Genomic DNA, 20,441 nt, shown 5'->3' on the forward strand with positions numbered 1-20,441 from the left:
GCAGAGGTTCTGGCAGCTTTACAGCCTTCTGACAGTTTCAAAATCACTGTCATTTTTTATCAATATCGTTTATTTAATCAGTTCAGAAATTCACGGAAATACAACCTGCACATAGGGACTCTAAAAAGTTGCCGGCTTAACAGTGATTGCACTAAGAGCAATGAAATTAAGTTCCAGTTCGTTTAGTACATGCACGTTAACCTAGATCAGATATCTTAATTAGGGGATAGTTTTGATTGTGTGTCTCCTCAAAATAGTCGTGTAGTTCTAACACGACGAGCAGTAAAGCGATCGAAATTAATGGCTTCGTTTGAGTGCGGTAGCACGTATACGCTCCTCAGTCATCGAGGGAAGTAGCGCCGCAGTGGTGAGTACACTGGATTCGCGGTCGAGAGAAAGACGGTTGAAATCCGCGGCCGGCCATCCAGATTTGGGTTTTCAGTGATTTCCCTAAATCATTCCTGCAGATTCCGGGATGGTTCCATGGAAAGGGCACGGCAGATTTCCTTCCACATCTTTGAAACATTCCGAGCGTGTGCTGCGTCTCTAGTGACCTCCTTGTCGACGGGACATTAAACCATCATCTTCCTTCCTTCCCTCCTCCCTTCCTGTAGACCGAAAGACGGATACAAATGTGTGGATTAGTATGTTCCCGTAACACCTACAGTTAAGAACCTCTGTCAGACATATTGCGGGCCTCATTTAATCCTACAGGGTGATAATTATTGAACTATATGAAATAAAATGGTCATAACTTCTGAACGGTTTGCGTTATGACGTTCAAACTGCACGGTTGGCTGAGGAGCATGATGGGAATTATTATGCCATGTATGATTTGGTTATCGATGAATCCCACTTTCCTTTGTATGGGTTCGTCAATTAGCAAAATTGTCGCACTTGGGGTACTGAGAATCCGCATTTCGCGATCGAGAAGTCTCTTCACCCTCAACGGGTGAGTGTGCGGTGTTCGGTGTCCAGTCTTGGAATAATCGGTGCGATATTCCTTGATGGCACGGTGACTACCCAACGGTCAGTGAAGCTTTTGGAAGATGATTTTATCCCCGTAATCCAGAGTGACCCTGATTTCGACATGATGTTGTTCATGCAAGACGGAGGTCGACCCCATCGAAACAGGAGAATTTTTGGTGTTCTAGAGAAGCACTTTGGGGACCGCATTCTGGCTCTGGGGTACCCAGAGGCCACTGGCATGGTCCTCGATTGGCCGCCATATTCTCCAGATCTGAACACATGTAACTCCTTGTTGTGAGGCTATACTAAAGTCAAGGTGTACGGCAATAATCCCAAAACCATTGCTGAGCTGGAAACAGCCGTTTAGGAGGTCATCGATAGCATCGATGTTCCGGCACTTCAGCGGGTCGTGTAAATTTCGCTATTCGTCTGCGCCACATCATCGCAAATGATGGCAGGCATATCGATCATGTCATAATCTAAATCCGAATGTCTGCAGTGACGTTTACATGTTGAATAAAGTGAGTGCACGCCGTAGTTTGTAACTAATTTACGATTTTTTCATATAGTTCAACAATTGTCACCCTGTGTGTTTACTTTCCTCCCAGAAGAGAACATCACCACTTGCTGAATTGTGCAGTGATGGAAAGATAGACGCGGTTTTGAACTTCCCGGGCCTTGCCGTCGATGATAAGGATGACAGGGTTGTGTGAGTGCACGACGTCAAGAACTTTAGCGCCCGTACTAAACTATGAGACGAGTATGATTAAAATGGGTGAAAGATAAAAATTATAATGAAATAAAAGTAAAATGGCTTCTGAAAAATCATTTTATATACACACATACACATATCCTAAAATATTTGTTGAAAACAGAGACAGATACAATAAAAAAGTGATTAAAATATCATCGCAAATATATATACTGGCTGATCATCAGACGAAATAGCATGAGCCAGATACTCCACATGAGACTAAAACATCCCCACACTAAGACTTTAGGTTGAAGTTCGGACAACAAAAATAATTCTAAAAGACGTCTCCTCATTAGCTAAAACAAAGTTTACGTCTCACCTGATATTAGCCTATCCTATTCGGAAACGAGTTAGGGCGACTTGGTTCCGTCGGGGTGACCTGTATGAGGTACGCCACAGCCGGGTAGTTGGCGTCACTGACAGCAGCTTAGTGTCCCAGACGCTTTGCTACTCTTTTTCCCACAGTTACATGGCTTTTTTACTCAGCAGTGTGTTGGAAACTTGATGGGTAAGGTACGTAGTCACAATGGGTTCTCCGTAGGCCTTATTCGCTGCTACATCAGCTAGTTCGTTCCCCCCCCCCCCTTTTTTTAAAAAAAATACCAGATGCCCTCGTATTCAGTAGAAAGATACCTACTTCCCCTGATGATGGAGAAGCAGCAGTTTATCCTGCATTAATTGGATCATCTTCTCTGCTGGGTACAGTTGATGGTGAATTTGTAGGTCACTAAGGGAACCTGAGATGATGAGAAACTGCTTGCTTCGATGACTGATCCAGTGCCTTCAAGTTAGCGTACACGGTGGGCGGACAAAAATATGGAAACAGCAAAAACACAACACTTCACCATGCTGAGTACTGTTTAGGACAGGGGTCTCCTAACTTTTTGGTCCGCGGGCCACATTGACTACTCCTGACTCCTCCACGAAGTCATAAGGGCCAAGATCTACCAAGTGGGATTAAAGCACCCTAGCACTCCATGATCACCGTAATGTAAGGCTAAACGAAAGATGAAATCGCAAAAATCTAAGGTTGTGGGAATAGCTAGCATTGAAACGAACTACGATTTTTATTTAATTAAATAATTTTGATTGGTGGAAGTACCTGACCGAAATTCTGGCGTATTTTACTCTGGCGAATTTCACCGACAAAAAAGTATATCACTGCACGTTCTTCACGAAAGCGTCCTGCAAAGTTAACGAAATCTCAAAATCAATGTTAGCAACACTACTACTGCAAGACGTAACAGAGGTGGAGTATGTCAACGCATTGTTATTTCAAGGGCGCAACAATAAGTTTAGTTATGTAGTTTTGTAGCGAGTAGCAGAGCCAATGTCGCGGTGTATTGGTCGCCATAGGCCTCGAAACTCAATTGTTGGCAGTATAGGTACCACCTCAAATATTTAGCGGACCGGATACCGGGGACGTCCGGCCAGCTAACGCGGGCCGGTTTGCCGGCTCTCGCGGGCCGGTTTCGGCCCGCGGGCCGTAGTTTGGAGACCTCTGGTTTAGGAAAACCGTTGGAATTCAAAATAACTTCCAGTCGTCTCCGAACGGAAAAATACAGTTCCAGTGTGGTTTTCAAGGGAATCTTATACGATTCTTCCTGCAAAAGAGTTACAAGCTCGGCTAACGATGATGGAGGTGGATAGCGATCCCGCACCTTTCTCTCCAAACCAGACTAAAAAGGCTTAATAATATTGAGATCTGGTGACAGCAGTGGCCAAGGAAAATGTGACAAGTCGTCCTCGTGCTCATAAAATCAATCCTGAACGATGCGAGCTGTGTGAATAGAGCACCTGTCATCTTGGGACACTGTAGCACCGTTTGGGAACAAACATTGTACCATTAGAAGGGCCAGGTCAGCAAAAACGCTCACATAATACTTGACAGTGACATTACCTTGCAGAGCACCAATGCAGCCCATGGAACACCACGACATGTTTGCCCAAATCAACAAGGAATCCCCGCCATGTTTCGTTCTTGGGATGTAAACGCGGCTAGAAGTTGTAAACAGTGTGAAACAAGGTTCATATGACCAAATTATTTTCTTCCACTGCTCCACAGCCCAGATTTTATGGCTGTGGCTTCACGTTTTCTTGTTAAGCGCATTTGAATCACTGATAAATAATTTTGGAATTCCAGCTCGCCCTGCAATTCTCTGCTTCTGGAGTGCCCTTCGTGTTGTTTAGGTGTTGACAGGGTTCGCGAGTGCGACATTCAGTTCTACAGTGATTTTTCCAACTGTCGTCCCCTTATTTTTGTTCTAATCCTCTTTAATGTCCGTCCGTCACGATCACTCAACACACACTTGCATCCGTGTTGTGACTCAGCAGATAATGTTATTCCGCATCCGCCGTATGAGGTATAAATCTTCGACACGGTGCCTCGTGAAACACCAAACACTTCCGCTACCGTGGTTAGGAAGAACCCACCATACGAACAACAATTTGCCCACATTTGAAGTCACTTAGCTCCGACGTAATGCTCTCACAATAACACAGAACACTGTTCTGATCATGACTGGCATTCGCAACGTATTGAGGACATTGCACAGGTGCCGTTCGTGGTCAAATTCAACAGCGTTATCTGCAGGCTTGCTTCTCATCTGCATTTATGCTCAAACGTGCATTTGTCGCAGTGTTTCCATATTATTGTCCGACCCCTGTGGTTCAGCACTAAAAACTGTGAACTGGTCAGAGTGTCGATAAGTAAAGGGACACGACTAGGGTAGACTACTGAGATATCCTCTTGTTTCTATCCGCCTGTATGTGGCTCAAATGGCTCTGAGCACTATGGGACTCAACTGCTGAGGTCATTAGTCCCCGAGAACTTAGAACTAGTTAAACCTAACTAACCTAAGGACATCACAAACATCCATGCCCGAGGCAGGATTCGAACCTGTGACCGTAGCGGTCTTGCGGTTCCAGACTGCAGCGCCTTTAACCGCACGGCCACTTCGGCCCGCCTGTATGTATTTTATTAAAATTGCAGTGCTCATATGAAATGGTATAGAAACTCTAAAGTTACACTTAAAGTGCTTTCTTTGTCTAACACATTCAATTCTAAAATAATTATTGGCCTCTCAAGAGGTCGAAGCGGGTTTTCACTCCAAACTTGGCGTGAAACATCAGCAATATCTGCCGCATCCAGTTGTAAAACGAAACCCTCGCAGGTATCAAAATAAGCCTCGTTCCTCGCCATCGGGTGTTAAAGAGTCGTTCGAAATGTGACTGAACAATCGAGTGGTATGCAAGTGAGAAGGAAGAGGAATAAATTCTGTGCGTCTGTCATGCCATGAGGAGTTGTCACCTGATGTGAAGTGGTGGCCCTCCTGCACAGAAGCTGGGTATAGGGCTGGTCCTAAATGCCTCAAGACTGGTCGAATTTCCTTGTGGTGGATGAATCATTCTTTTACGCCATACATCCACAGTATAGCCGCGATCGTACAAAGGATCGATAAAACAGGGACAATCAGGTCCTGTCTGGCTCCTAAGCTCTGTCACTAACCACTAAGCGCTCTGAGACATCTTGCCTTCAAATCTTTCAGATGTGGCAGACAAGGCAGTTTTTCGTCAGAGGTGAGGCCCAGGAACCCCAGGATTCTTAAAATTTAAGTGGAGCCTTTCATTCTCAATTCAGGGAAAGTAAAAATGGAGTGCAAACGGTTAAAAAGAACATACATAGATTTCTCAGTCGGAAATCCAACCTGATTTTAGTTGCCTACTCCTCCAGTCTCCTGACCGTCAGCTGAAGCTGGCATGTGCTACTTGTAATGCTGGAAAACAAGCTCAAGGTGGAGAAGTCGTTCACAAATAGTAAACACTGGGCAGGGTCTCTCCCGCGTTCGTAATGCTGTTAATAACTGTTACGAGCATCATCGTTCTCAGAAATACCACCTGATGGACACTGCTCTCTTCTTCAAAAAGACTGATAAAGTATTGCAGATTCCATACTTAAAATAACGTGGGGAGAGAAAGGAACGTAAGAGAACTGGTAAACGTCCCCGTATACCACATTCATTGAGCTGTCCTTGGATAATATGCCTCCACTTTCAGTTGCAACAGTTTTCCATGCAACCGAACTAAGAGTATACAGAATTTATACACTCCTGGAAATTGAAATAAGAACACCGTGAATTCATTGTCCCAGGAAGGGGAAACTTTATTGACACATTCCTGGGGTCAGATACATCACATGATCACACTGACAGAACCACAGGCACATAGACACAGGCAACAGAGCATGCACAATGTCGGCACTAGTACAGTGTATATCCACCTTTCGCAGCAATGCAGGCTGCTATTCTCCCATGGAGACGATCGTAGAGATGCTGGATGTAGTCCTGTGGAACGGCTTGCCATGCCATTTCCACCTGGCGCCTCAGTTGGACCAGCGTTCGTGCTGGACGTGCAGACCGCGTGAGACGACGCTTCATCCAGTCCCAAACATGCTCAATGGGGGACAGATCCGGAGATCTTGCTGGCCAGAGTAGTTGACTTACACCTTCTAGAGCACGTTGGGTGGCACGGGATACATGCGGACGTGCATTGTCCTGTTGGAACAGCAAGTTCCCTTGCCGGTCTAGGAATGGTAGAACGATGGGTTCGATGACGGTTTGGATGTACCGTGCACTATTCAGTGTCCCCTCGACGATCACCAGTGGTGTACGGCCAGTGTAGGAGATCGCTCCCCACACCATGATGCCGGGTGTTGGCCCTGTGTGCCTCGGTCGTATGCAGTCCTGATTGTGGCGCTCACCTGCACGGCGCCAAACACGCATACGACCATCATTGGCACCAAGGCAGAAGCGACTCTCATCGCTGAAGACGACACGTCTCCATTCGTCCCTCCATTCACGCCTGTCGCGACACCACTGGAGGCGGGCTGCACGATGTTGGGGCGTGAGCGGAAGACGGCCTAACGGTGTGCGGGACCGTAGCCCAGCTTCATGGAGACGGTTGCGAATGGTCCTCGCCGATACCCCAGGAGCAACAGTGTCCCTAATTTGCTGGGAAGTGGCGGTGCGGTCCCCTACGGCACTGCGTAGGATCCTACTGTCTTGGCGTGCATCCGTGCGTCGCTGCGGTCCGGTCCCAGGTCGACGGGCACGTGCACCTTCCGCCGACCACTGGCGACAACATCGATGTACTGTGGAGACCTCACGCCCCACGTGTTGAGCAATTCGGCGGTACGTCCACCCGGCCTCCCGCATGCCCACTATACGCCCTCGCTCAAAGTCCGTCAACTGCACATACGGTTCACGTCCACGCTGTCGCGGCATGCTACCAGTGTTAAAGACTGCGATGGAGCTCCGTATGCCACGGCAAACTGGCTGACACTGACGGCGGCGGTGCACAAATGCTGCGCAGCTAGCGCCATTCGACGGCCAACACCGCGGTTCCTGGTGTGTCCGCTGTGCCGTGCGTGTGATCATTGCTTGTACAGACCTCTCGCAGTGTCCGGGGCAAGTATGGTGGGTCTGACACACCGGTGTCAATGTGTTCTTTTTTCCATTTCCAGGAGTGTATATTACTGCAAAGTACGTTGGTTAAGTCAAGGGGCATGCCCGGAACGATTTTTCCACTTAAAACTCGTTATCGTTGAATCCATGAAGAAACAAGGAGTACAAGAACGAAAATTAGAACATCCAGAATTCATTGCAGACTTCGCAATTTAAGGGAACTTTGTTGCTCATTGCCCGCAGTTGGACATTACAAGGTGAGAAAGAAGCTCTTTCTGATTTGATGGGGCAGCATTAAAAAGAACGTCGCATAACAGAAGTGACACATATATACATTACTCTTCTAGGCAGGTGCGCTACCCCTGCGCCATCCCCACGCAGAGCTCACCACAATCTCATGGACAACCCTAACATGCCTCATGTGAGGCCCAAATTCGCAAGTTACACCAAATACTACTGATGTAGTGTACCCGCTTATTATACAACCAGAAGTCAGCTTAAATCAACGAGTACCTTTCATGTATGATATCCCTGCCTTAAGGCCTTCTTTACATTTTCGCAGCCAGAACAAGAAAAGTAGGCTAACTTAGCTTTAAATTTACTCTTGTAATTGATGGTTCTCTTTTCAACAGGCATCAGGCAATTCTGTTCTGCCTCGTCTGAGTTGTTCAGCATCGTAATACACCTTTGATGATTATGCAGCGTTGCTTATGATGGTTTCTGCTTTTTCTGCCTACCATATCATTGGGTTTAAGTAAATTTATGGTTGATCTGGGTACTCAGAACAGTTATAGGTTTATATTCACTGCAGTCTCAAGTTAGGGAGTTAAATTGCTTATGGTGTTAAACAGAACAGGTTAGTCAAGAGCGTTACAATACGATCGCGACCTAAAGGCTCGGCTTGCTGAGTGCCAGGGGAGACAGAGCTTTCTCTTGAAACGAAGCCAACTCAGAGTGCTCAGAACGTGGAGGCGGTGGAAGCCAGATCAATAGGTAACTATCGATATGAAGCATAAAAGCTAAAGGCAATAGGCGAGAGTCCGGAGAGTTGTTTATCACCCGGAGCCCCGAGACAGGATACGACTGAGTTCTTACAAACACCAGCGGAAAAGGTAACATCAGATGCAGCAAGAATTCCAGTGCCTGTCTTTTATCTTAATAGCTTGCAAGCCTTACTGAGGGAAATGAAACTGCAAAAAATTACTTAAAATAGAAGACACTTCCAAAAAATTAAAGATACTTCCAACAAATGAAAGATAGTTCCAAACAAAAAGACAACAATAAAAAAGACGAAAATTCCAAGAGAATACAGGAAAAAAGAAGTAGTGCTAATCAAAGGATAGATTTCATTCATAGTTGATAGTAAACGCATAATTTTAAGCCTTCATCAGGAGTTGCAAAGCGTGAAATCTGAGTTAGGGGCGATAAATCAGTGGCCAGACGAAATGACGAAAGACAGTGCCATGGTAGCTGAAAATCTAGAAAACGGAATTTCAGCTAAACCGGCCGTTGTACAGTAAGTATTGGAAGAAGTCAACAAGGAACAAAATAACACGTTACGGGATGTCTCTCAGAAAGTATCGAGACGCAAGCAGGACTTGAACCAAAGTGATGGTGAAATATACAAGACAAACAGACAAATTGAAGTTTTTACGGTGGCAGTTGAACAGTTATCTGATCTTGAGGAGAATAATTCGAACAGGACTCGTCTAGTAGATGTGGCAGAAACGGAAAAGGTACAGATTCTGCTTTGTTTTAAGGAGATTCAGGCGGCAATTAATTGGCGACACCATGAAGCTCCAGATGAACTGCAAAAATTAGCCGTACACGGTGAGGACCTGTAGGAATCGAGGGAGCAGTGTGTTCCGATAATAGTGATACGAAGAAGAGAAGACGCTTTCCTGACGAGCTCAGAGAGTTTCAGAGTCAAGAATTCGGAGTCCGACAACGTATTACATGGGCGCTTTGAACAGATCAATTAATGACTCTGAAGATGAAGAAAACAGGAGATGCTGCAATCCATCATGAAAAATGAACTTCCTGTGTGCACCAGAGAAGTGAAGTAATGATGCGGATGCGTATAGGCATGCAAGACCGTAAATTATACACGGAGTTCCGAACAGGTTTCTTCGCCAAATATTGATCGAAAAGTACGCTGGATCGAGTAAGACTTAGCATCCTGATGCTGCCGCATATCACGATGCGAGACACCAGAATCTGATGCCATTTTTAAGGATCTCGATTCGTTGTACGACCCTCCCGAATTTATCAGAATTTGTTTGCTTGAGGCTGTTGCCAATGGGCATCACTGTGGGGGTCCGGATGGGGGTTTGTCGGGGACGGCCAGCTCGTCCTACGCATCCCCCGATCGGACTACGACTGTGGCTGCCCGAGATACTGCCCACATTGAGGCTGATCCCTCACCTGTGGTAGAGTGGGAGGTCGTCTCGAGGTGTGGCAGGGGGCGAAAGACATTCCGGAGGGCTGAACGGAAGGCCTCTCCAGTTTGTCTGACGAACCGGTTTCAGGCTCTGTCTCCGGCTGATACTGATCTTCGGTCGGAGATGGCTGTTTGTCCTGTTCCTGAGGTTGCCCCTCAGTCTGCAAGATCCGGGCAGTCGCAGAGCGTGGGCTTACTGGTAGTTGGGAGCTCCAACGTCAGGCGCGTAATGGGACCCCTTAGGGATATGGCAGCAAGAGAGGGGAAGAAAACCAATGTGCACTCCATGTGCATACCGGGGGGAGTCATTCCAGATGTGGAAAGGCTCCTTCCGGATGCCATGAAGAGTACAGGGTGCACCCATCTGCAGGCGGTCGCTCATGTCGGCACCAATTGTGTGTGTCGCTAGGGATCGGAGGAAATCCTCTCTGGCTTCCGGCGGCTATCTGATTTGGTGAAGACTGCCAGTCTCGCTAGCGGGATGAAAGCAGAGCTCACCATCTGCAGCATCGTCGACAGGACTGACTGCGGACCTTTGGTACAGAGTCGAGTGGAGGGTCTGAATCAGAGGCTGAGACAGTTCTGTGACCGTATGGGCTGCAGATTCCTCGACTTGCGCCATAGGGTGGTGGGGTTTCGGGTTCTGCTGGATAGGTCAGGAGTCCACTACACGCAGCAAGCGGCTACACGGGTAGCAGGGGTTGTGTGGCGTGGACTGGGCGGTTTTTTAGGTTAGATGGCCTCGGGCAAGTACAGAAAGGGCAACAGCCTCAAAAGGTGCGGGGCAAAGTTAGGACATGCGTGGACCAAGCAGCAATCGGTATTGTAATTGTAAACTGTCGAAGCTGCATTGGTAAAGTACTGGAACTTCAAGCGCTTATAGAAAGCACCGAAGCTGAAATCGTTATAGGTACAGAAAGCTGGCTGAAGCCAGAGATAAATTCAGCCGAAATTTTTACAAAGGCACAGACGGTGTTTAGAAAGGATAGATTGCATGCAACCGGTGGTGGCGTGTTTGTCGCTGTTAGTAGTAGTTTATCCTGTAGTGAAGTACAAGTGGATAGTTCCTGTGAGATATTATGGGTGGAGGTTACGCTCAGCAACCGAGCTAGGTTAATAATTGGCTCCTTTTACCGACCTCCCGACTCAGCAGCATTAGTGGCAGAACAACTGAGAGAAAATTTGGAATACATTTCACATAAATTTTCTCAGCATATTATAGTCTTAGGTGGAGATTTCAATTTACCAGATATAGACTGGGACACTCAGATGTTTAGGACGGGTGGTAGGGACAGAGCATCGAGTTACATTATACTGAGTGCACTATCCGTATATTACCTCGAGCAATTAAACAGAGAACCGACTCGTGGAGAAAACATCTTGGACCTACTGATAACAAACAGACCCGAACTTTTCGACTCTGTATGTGCAGAACAGGGAATCAGTGATCATAAGGCCGTTGCAGCATCCCTGAATATGGAAGTTAATAGGAATATAAAAAAGGGAGGAAGGTTTATCTGTTTAGCAAGAGTAATAGAAGGCAGATTTCAGACTACCTAACAGATCAAAACGAAAATTTCTGTTCCGACACTGACAATGTTGAGTGTTTATGGAAAAAGTTCAAGGCAATCGTAAAATGCGTTTTAGACAGGTACGTGCCGAGCAAAACTGTGAGGGACGGGAAAAACCCACCGTGGTTCAACAACAAAGTTAGGAAACTACTGCGAAAGCAAAGAGAGCTTCACTCCAAGTTTAAACGCAGCCAAAACCTCTCAGACAAACAGAAGCTAAACGATGTCAAAGTTAGCGTAAGGAGGGCTATGCGTGAAGCGTTCAGTGAATTCGAAAGTAAAATTCTATGTACAGACTTGACAGAAAATCCTAGGAAGTTCTGCTCTTACTTAAGATCAGTAAGTGGCTCGAAACAGCATATCCAGACACTCCGGGATGATGATGGCATTGAAACAGAGGATGACACACGTAAAGCTGAAATACTAAACACCTCTTTCCAAAGCTGTTTCACAGAGGAAGACCGCACTGCAGTTCCTTCTCTAAATCCTCGCACAAACGAAAAAATGGCTGACATCGAAATAAGTGTCCAAGGAATAGAAAAGCAACTGGAATCACTCAACAGAGGAAAGTCCACTGGACCTGACGGGATACCAATTTGATTCTACAGAGAGTACGCGAAAGAACTTGCCCCCCCTCTAACAGCCGTGTACCGCAAGTCTCTAGAGGAACGGAAGGTTCCAAATGATTGGAAAAGAGCACAGGTAGTCCCAGTCTTCAAGAAGGGTCATCGAGCAGATGCGCAAAACTATAGACCTATATCTCTGACGTCGATCTGTTGTAGAACTTTAGAACATGTTTTTTGCTCGAGTATCACGTCGTTTTTGGAAATCCAGAATCTACTTTGTAGGAATCGACATGGATTCCGGAAACAGCGATCGTGTGAGACCCAACTCGCTTTATTTGTTCATAAGACCCAGAAAATATCAGATACAGGCTCCCAGGTAGATGCTATTTTCCTTGACTTCCGGAAGGCGTTCGATACAGATCCGCGCTGTCGCCTGTTAAACAAAGTAAGAGCCTACGGAATATCAGACCAGCTGTGTGGCTGGATTGAAGAGTTTTTAGCAAACAGAACACAGCATGTTGTTATCATTGGAGAGACGTCTACAGACGTTAAAGTAACCTCTGGCGTGCCACAGGGGAGTGTTATGGGACCATTGTTTTTCACAATATATATAAATGACCTAGCAGATAGTGTCGGAAGTTCCATGCGGCTTCTCGCGGATGATGCTGTAGTATACAGAGAAGCTGCAGCATTAGAAAACTGTAGCGAAATGCAGGAAGATCTGCAGCGGATAGGCACTTGGTGCAGGGAGTGGCAACTGACCCTTAACATAGACAAATGTAATGTATTGCGAATAAATAGAAAGAAGGATCCTTTATTGTATGATTATATGATAGCGGAACAAACACTGGTAGCAGTTACTTCTGTAAAATATCTGGGAGTATGCGTGCGGAACGATTTGAAGTGGAATGATCATATAAAATTAATTGTTGGTAAGGCGGGTACCAGGTTGAGATTCATTGGGAGAGTCCTTAGAAAATGTAGTCCATCAACAAAGGAGGTGGCTTACAAAACACTCGTTCGACCTATACTTGAGTATTGCTCATCAGTGTGGGATCCGTACCAGATCAGGCTGACGGAGGAGATAGAGAAGATCCAAAGAAGAGCGGCGCGTTTCGTCATAGGGTTATTTGGTAACCGTGATAACGTTACGGAGATGTTTAGCAAACTCAAGTGGCCGACTCTACAAGAGAGGCGCTCTGCATCGCGGTGTACCTTGTTCGCCAGGTTTCGAGAGGGTGCGTTTCAGGATGAGGTATCGAATTTATTGCTTCCCCCTACTTATACCTCCCGAGGAGATCACGAATGTAAAATTAGAGAGATTCGAGCGCGCACGGAGGCTTTCAGACAGTCGTTCTTCCAGCGATCCATACGCGACTGGAACAGAAAAGGGAGGTAATGACAGTGGCACGTAAAGTGCCCTCCGCCACACACCGTTGGGTGGCTTGCGGAGTATAAATGTAGATGTAGACCAAGCTGCCCGCAGAATGCAAAGAGAAATCATGACTGATGGCAGGAATATAAGCAATATTCCAGGTTTTCTATCTCTACTGACGAAGTCTGGCTACGATCGAGACACAGTACCATGCTCCCCATTACCAACAGAGCAAAATCAGTTTCGCATTTCTCGTAAATTCCACGAGACACGAAGGAGTCATCAGCGATCTTATTCCAGACGTAAAAGTGGGCGAAGAAGACGAAATGCATGGTCACACTCAGGACTGTCTCGGAATAGGTGCAATGAGTAAAGAAACGTGGACCGATATGGTCTAGAAATATTAGGAGAGGGAGTTCGTAGTTCTGAGGAGACACAAATATTTGTTTTGTACACAGACATCGAAGACATAAGTTGAGTTATTGACAGTGAGCTGTCCGATGGTCTGTGTACAAATAGGGAAAAAAAACTTTTCAGGTGATTATAGACACTGCCTCTCATACTTCTGTAATGGCTAAGAAGCTGTTTGAAGGTTGTGGAAGGAATAGTCCATGGCCCGTGTTGCCTTTGCGGAACACGAGAATAAGAGTATCTATGCGTTTTAGGCCTCCGTGTAACTAATATCTTCCTCTATAAATCAACTTTGCTTTCTGGGAGATCACGCAAATAGGTACATTTAGAATCACTCTTTCCTCTCGCATAAGAGTCCGATTTCCTCTTTCAGAAAAGAGAGGTTCTGGAATGGTCCACCCCGCTATTATCTACTAAAGCATTAATTAGCTGTGCTCTAACTAGCCTTTCCATGGCTGCATCTTACATGCAATGCAGTATCTACTGCTAAAGTTTCAGTGCTCTCTGTTGGTTTCATAATTCATTTAACTGAGCTTGCCTTGTGCTTCCACGGCTAAGATTCCACTCAAATGTAGTGCCTATTTCCTTTCGCTCCACTACACGCTGATCTGTCTTCTCATCAGCTTTCACTCCAACACGAATTCTTACGGGCCAGTAATATGTAGTAATTTTCCGTAAGTCTGTAGTCCAATCCCTTGTCAATCGTTCTAGGAAATGTCAATAAACATCATGGTCAATAATGCATTTTTTTAAATTACCCGTCCCCTAGTCCCATCATCATTGCAGTCGGTAATAGAAATCAGAACGGTACACATCGCATTCAATGATCAAGTAGTCATCTGCACAAGGCTGTACCGAGTTATTGTTAGCGTGCGCAGGGTTAGAATGCAAATTTTCTCTCTCAAATTCAGGTCTTAGATGATTCGTTTTGGACAGAACCCTGTATGGCAACTGCATTTATGGTTGAAGACCAATGAACACTGAGAAAGGTGGGATACCTGGTGGGAAACGTTGCTAATGTGGTCTTGTAGAACAGGAATACTCAGCTGTTACTAAGTCGCAAGTCTTGATCAATGAAAAGGTCCAGATATTGCCAAAGATTCATACTACCAGTAGTCAGATTAAATCAGAGAGTACGTTTTAAGAGCGATACGTAATGCAGTAGACACTCAACTGAAGGCACGGTCAGGGCGTGGATAGCTTAATAGTTTGGCAGCAAACAGTAATTCGCCGGCAAGGTGGGCGTACTCACGCGGCTTTATGCCGTCTAGCAGTCATCATCAAGTTCCATGTGCGCTGGCGAATTTTCGATATTACTGAGATGTAACTTAAAACCACCAAAAAATCATATCAAGGAAGGGTCACTCAACAGCCCCCATCGTTAATCTGTGAGACGGATTCTGTCTGGGTCAGGTTCACCTCCCCAAATCCCAGAACCGGCGTGTTATTGTGCTAGGCTATCTTCTTGATGGTTCATAATGAAATGTACTAATATGACTAAGGTAAAGCGAGCCGATGTATTTGGTCTCAAAGTAATAATCAACATCCAGACATATAATGGTTTTCCTTTTAATCTTAGTTTGTGATGGAAAGAGATTCACTGTATTGTTTCAAACGCTACAGAGAAACTAAGTAACTCTGACAAGAGTAACTATCAAGGCCATTACCAAATGGGGCTTTGCATACAAAAGAATAAGGAAAGGCTTAGGACACAGTTAATGTAGTGTAAATTCAAATTAAAAGGACAACCGAAACAACTAACAAATGTCTTCAGAGATGTGCAATTTAGAGTGGGTAATATAAATTAAAATGGCAAATGATCATAGTAACTCGTCATTACGTTACTAAACACTAACGTGTGTAACGCATTAACTTAAACCTCACACATCGTCCATAAACCTGGTTTAAAATAAGTTACAAATGTAAATTAGGGAACAAAGTAAACTAAACTACGACTAACGAACTGTTAAATGTTGCATAGCAACTTGTCATTCCACTAAGAGACACAAAAAATAAAGATTGCTAGGACTTCCATCACAAGTGACGTGAAGCATGTCGTGAAATAATTACGACGCAAAGCGAAGTGTTGTGATATGTGGAGAGTCCGTGGTTAAATAATTGATGATAAGTACCATATAAGTTACAAACAAATGATACCAAGACACACGGGGGAAAGTAACAATGTGTTTATTATTTCATAATTGATCTCCATGGTACATGTTCAGTCACATGCTTCTGTCAATGAAAAGTACCTAACATACTGAATTATTCCTTACATTTAGAAGGATATCAGTATCTATCCTCAATCTCGAGAAAATTGGTCGTTTGTAAAGCGCTTCGTCCCGAATTCGAGCGCCAGCGAAAAAGTCAGAATGAGATATTTGTAACATTAATCAAAACTCATACACGTTTTGAGATATCGAAACAAGAGTTTTGCAAATGACAGTACGCGAAGAGAAAAATATTTTGCCATATGATTAATAGTCGACACTTCCATATCCAACCGATATTCAAGCTACTACAGGCTTTTCCATTGAAATAACGCCATTTTTACGGGCCATCTATAGCTGATAAAAAGAGAATTTTTACAGGTTCCTAGAAAACGGAAGAAGTTTTCGAAACATGGCTCTGACATTAACAGTAAGATTCACAACCGTTGCAAGTATTGTGGGGTCAACTGCCAAAATATTGGTGGATTGCTTCCAGCCACTCCACATGTGAGTGTCTTTTTCTAAATACTATGAATGATTTATGTAACATACGGACCTTCCTAACTGTAGTAGGTGATGCTGACCGAAAACACATTCGTCTGAAGTGCCCAGAAAATTCTGGTACAATATTTTTTACTTATAAAGATTTTCATTCAATCTTACAACAAGCAGTTGCAGATCCTCAGGGGAAATTCATTGCCCGAAGTGGCCGTGTGGTTAAAGGCGCTGCAGTCTGGAACCGCGAGACCGCTACGGTCGCAGGTTCGAATCCTGCCTGGGGCATGGATGTTTGTGATGTCCTTAGGTTAGTTAGGTTTAACTAGTTCTAAGTTCTAGGGGACTAATGACCTCAGCAGTTGAGTCCCATAGTGCTCAGAGCCATTTGAACCATTTTTGAAATTCATTGCAATCGATGTTGGGGGATTTGGAAAAGAAAGGGAAGGTGCTAGATTTTATTCTTCTTGATGCAAGAGTACATCGTCACACTCTCCACTACCAAATACATTTGCTGGATTGCCTTTTGTATTCTATGGACATTAGGAGTACTTATCGTTTCAACAAACGCTTTTCCAGACCATGACAATTAACAGAATGCGATTTTGCAATAATGACGGGTAAGTGGAGCATATTGTCGAAGCCAAGAGAAATTGTGCCTGAATTTGCTGATGATATGGTGAAATGTACATTAACTTCACAACGCCGTCATTGACCTACAAGGATTCCTCAGTGTCGATGAGCAACATTCAATAGATATCGAGCGTTCAAGGCGAGGCATTTATCATACAGGACGAAATTTTAACAGATCTTAAAATGAAGCCGTCTAAATGATAGTTTTGAACTCTTTTTCTCCCATAAGAAAACACGATTTGCATGTGTTTTTCAGCTATGCTACTTCGACAGCATTATCGCCTCTCATTTTAAGTCAATGAAAGAAATAAGAAATTAATGAAATGCATTTTGTTCTTATAGTCCGTAATTCTGCTGCCACCTCATCACATAACTTGTCCAAAATAAATTTGTTCTGATGATAGTGCTTCGATGGTCCCATAAAGGATGCCAAATAATAATAATAAAAAAAACTGCTCTCAAAGCCTCCGCTGATGCCATTTTCTCAACAGTACAACTAAAGAAACTCAAGCGCCATCACCAGCACTGACGCTGCTACCCACAGTGACAGCCGAATACTGCCGGCATTGCGCGGCCGCAGCCTGAGCCACTCTATAGCTCTGGTCGCCGCTCTCGCAAGGGAAACTTCCTATCGCACTTCCCTCAGATTTAGTGATAAAATGGCCCAGTGTACAGCCCATCAAAAACTGAACACAGATCAAGCGTGAAAACAGCAAGATATTCTGAACTGTGAAAAAAGAAGCAAAGTAGAAACAATGAATGGTCCAAGCTGAAGATGTGCAACATCGAGCGAACTGTGAGAACCACGGCGTCATGGTTGTGTGGTTAGGGTGTTGGACTATAAAGCGTGATATCCGTGTTCAAACCTTCCACGTGCCTATTTTTCTTCCACAAAATTATGAACTTTTCGTGCGATCACTGACGGGTCTGTTCTCCTTCTGTAATCTTGGTCATTGTCACACTATACATTGGCTGTAGATTATGAGTCATGTAGTAAGAATAAATTATCGTTGTAAGTAAATGTGACGAATAGAAGAACAGTAAGAGCAGGCGAGATGCTGCGTAGACCTCTCACAGAACTGAAAGCAAAAAATAAACGGGTATGAATTATGTTACAACAAAGGAACTCAAGGGTCTGTACTTCCAAAACGGAACACAAGAGTCATTACGTGTGGTAATTGTGTAGAACAAATTGGAAGTATGTACGTCTGGACGTCTTTTCCCTACACCTCGCTTTTGCAAACGGACGTTACACCGCGACACAGCAAAACTTTGAGTACAGTGATAGATACATCAGTGATTGGACGGCAAGTTCATAATTGTGTGAAAAAATATGGAACTCGAGGCAGATTTGAATATGGATCTCCCCATTCACACTCCAGCACCGTGCGTACAGAACCACCATGCCGAGGCTATTCAAATGCGCTCCATGTCGTACATCTTTAGCTTGGACAATTCACTGTTTCTATTTTGCTTCTCTGTTTCCATCCTCGATCTGTGTTCAGTTTTTGATGGACTATCCAATGGGCCATGTTACTACTACATCTGAAGAGTCTGTGATGGGGAGTTACCCTAGTCAGACACAAACATGTTTGGTTCGCTCAGCGCCGCTCTATGCCGCATAGCTTCGCGCCAATCTCCTTGCCGGGTCGCTATAATCACCCTCACTGAGCAGCACTGTTTTGCTTCACCATCGCTATAACGTTGGGGGTTTCGGATACCTTTGATAAGATAGTGGGCATACTCAGAACTGAACGTTACCGAGGATGACCAACGGGTTTACTTCCCGAAACTCGACCTGCAGATCACGAAAATTCGATGAAACAATGACAACTGATGTTAACATATTGGGCAGAAACTATCCCGTTTCTATCACCAACTTAAGCTGCATCCAGCTAACGTATCGCGACGAAACTGTTTTTCTTTGAAGTGGTTGTCAATTTTATTTCGCCTCTGAAACATTTATTTATTCTTAACCTTCTGCGTAAATCCCGAAGAGAAAGGTTTCCTCACCCATATATATGAATCGTTGTATGTTTTTACGCTTAAGACGACGCGGTATGGTTTTCCACATTTTTGGCATTATGATATTTCCCACAACAGCTTGCAAGACGCTTCGTTTCATCATAAAGAGTCTATAATGCTGTAACCTAACCAGTTGGAAGATGTGCTGAAACTCCAACATTGTAACTGAAACAGCTGTATAGTTTCATTTCAAGAAATGCAGCAAACATGCACTTATTCTGTATTTCTATTTATGCCAATACGCGTTTCAGGCTTTCAACTATTTTCAAATGGCGTAAAACGTATTTGAATCTTCAGTAAGTACATCATTAAAACACAGACGGTAAACTGGATGTAGCTGGTGCCTTGTACAAAATAACAACTGCGTTTAGCTACTCCACTTCGCGAATTGTATATTTACGATATATTGCTCTTTAGTTGTACCTACTACTCTGCTTGTTGTTACCCCTATTTTCGCTTTCATAGACGTGGCAGAAACACTTTTCCACTTGTACCTCACCCAAAAAATCAGCGCAGTATTTTTATGCAAGAAACAAGTGGTAAAGTGTGTGTGTCACATCTATGAACGAGAAAATCGGAATAACAACAGAGTAGGAAGTAATTTATTTTGGACAGGGGAGCTGCAGAATCCTATTTCTTGTTGATGTTTTAGCAACGTGCGTACTGAAGACCAAATATGTATTACGTCGACTAAAGAGGGGTGAAAGTCCTGCGCATTGGCATAAATGAGAATACATAACAAATGGCTTGTTGCTGTATTTCTTAAATTAATACTATCCACAGCCACAGGGATAAACAAACAGTACAATGAATAAATTATAAACGCTAGAGTGCAACCTAGTAATATTTAGGCCTGACTATTACTAAATGAATTTAACATTAAATGCGCTAAATAAAGCGAAACTAGCCTGTGACTAACTTTCAGAACAATACGTACAGTCTCTCGCACGCATCTTATGTCAGTAAGAAGTAGATGTCGTCGTACTGTTCACACTGCAAAAGTCATCACAATTATATATAGGGATCACGGGCATTACACGAAGAACGAACTGAGTTATTTATTGTAGAATCTTCATTCATCAACAAGGTAAATCAAAAGACCAGAACTGTTAAGAACCAAACGTCACGAAGTGCATGCACACCACATGCACGTAACAAAAAATAAAAGGTGAATCACGTTTACTTACCACTCACTGGACTTCGCATGCGAAATTGTCCATAACCTGAAATTGAAGGGAAATTATTATTAAAAAGGTGTCAATGTCTCCATAATACAAAAAAATGGTTCAAATGGCTCTGAGCGCTATGGGACTTAACATCTAAGGTCATCAGTCCCCTAGAACTTAGAACTACTTAAACCTAACTAACCTAAGGACAGCACACAACACCCAGCCATCACGAGGCAGAGAAAATCCCTGACCCCGCCGGGAATCGAACCCGGGAACCCGGGCGTGGGAAGCGAGAACGCTACCGCACGACCGCGAGATGCGGGCACTAGCATAGTTATACAAACACAGAACACATAATTAC

At 44.3% G+C, this 20,441-nt stretch overlaps 1 protein-coding gene across 1 annotated transcript in view; it reads right to left on the reverse strand.

The window, feature by feature from the left end:
- The window catches only part of LOC126248452 (glycosyltransferase-like protein gnt14), a 154,802-nt gene extending 134,680 nt beyond the window's left edge, over positions 1-20,122 (reverse strand). The window contains exon 1 of the mRNA XM_049949443.1: positions 20,099-20,122. Within this exon, the coding sequence (XP_049805400.1) occupies positions 20,099-20,117 (19 nt within the window). The 5' untranslated portion in view covers positions 20,118-20,122. The remainder of the gene's footprint in view (positions 1-20,098) is intronic.
- Positions 20,123-20,441: the final 319 nt, after the last annotated feature.

This window comes from Schistocerca nitens, chromosome 3 (assembly GCF_023898315.1).
Source record: "Schistocerca nitens isolate TAMUIC-IGC-003100 chromosome 3, iqSchNite1.1, whole genome shotgun sequence".
Lineage (NCBI taxonomy): Eukaryota > Metazoa > Arthropoda > Insecta > Orthoptera > Acrididae > Schistocerca > Schistocerca nitens.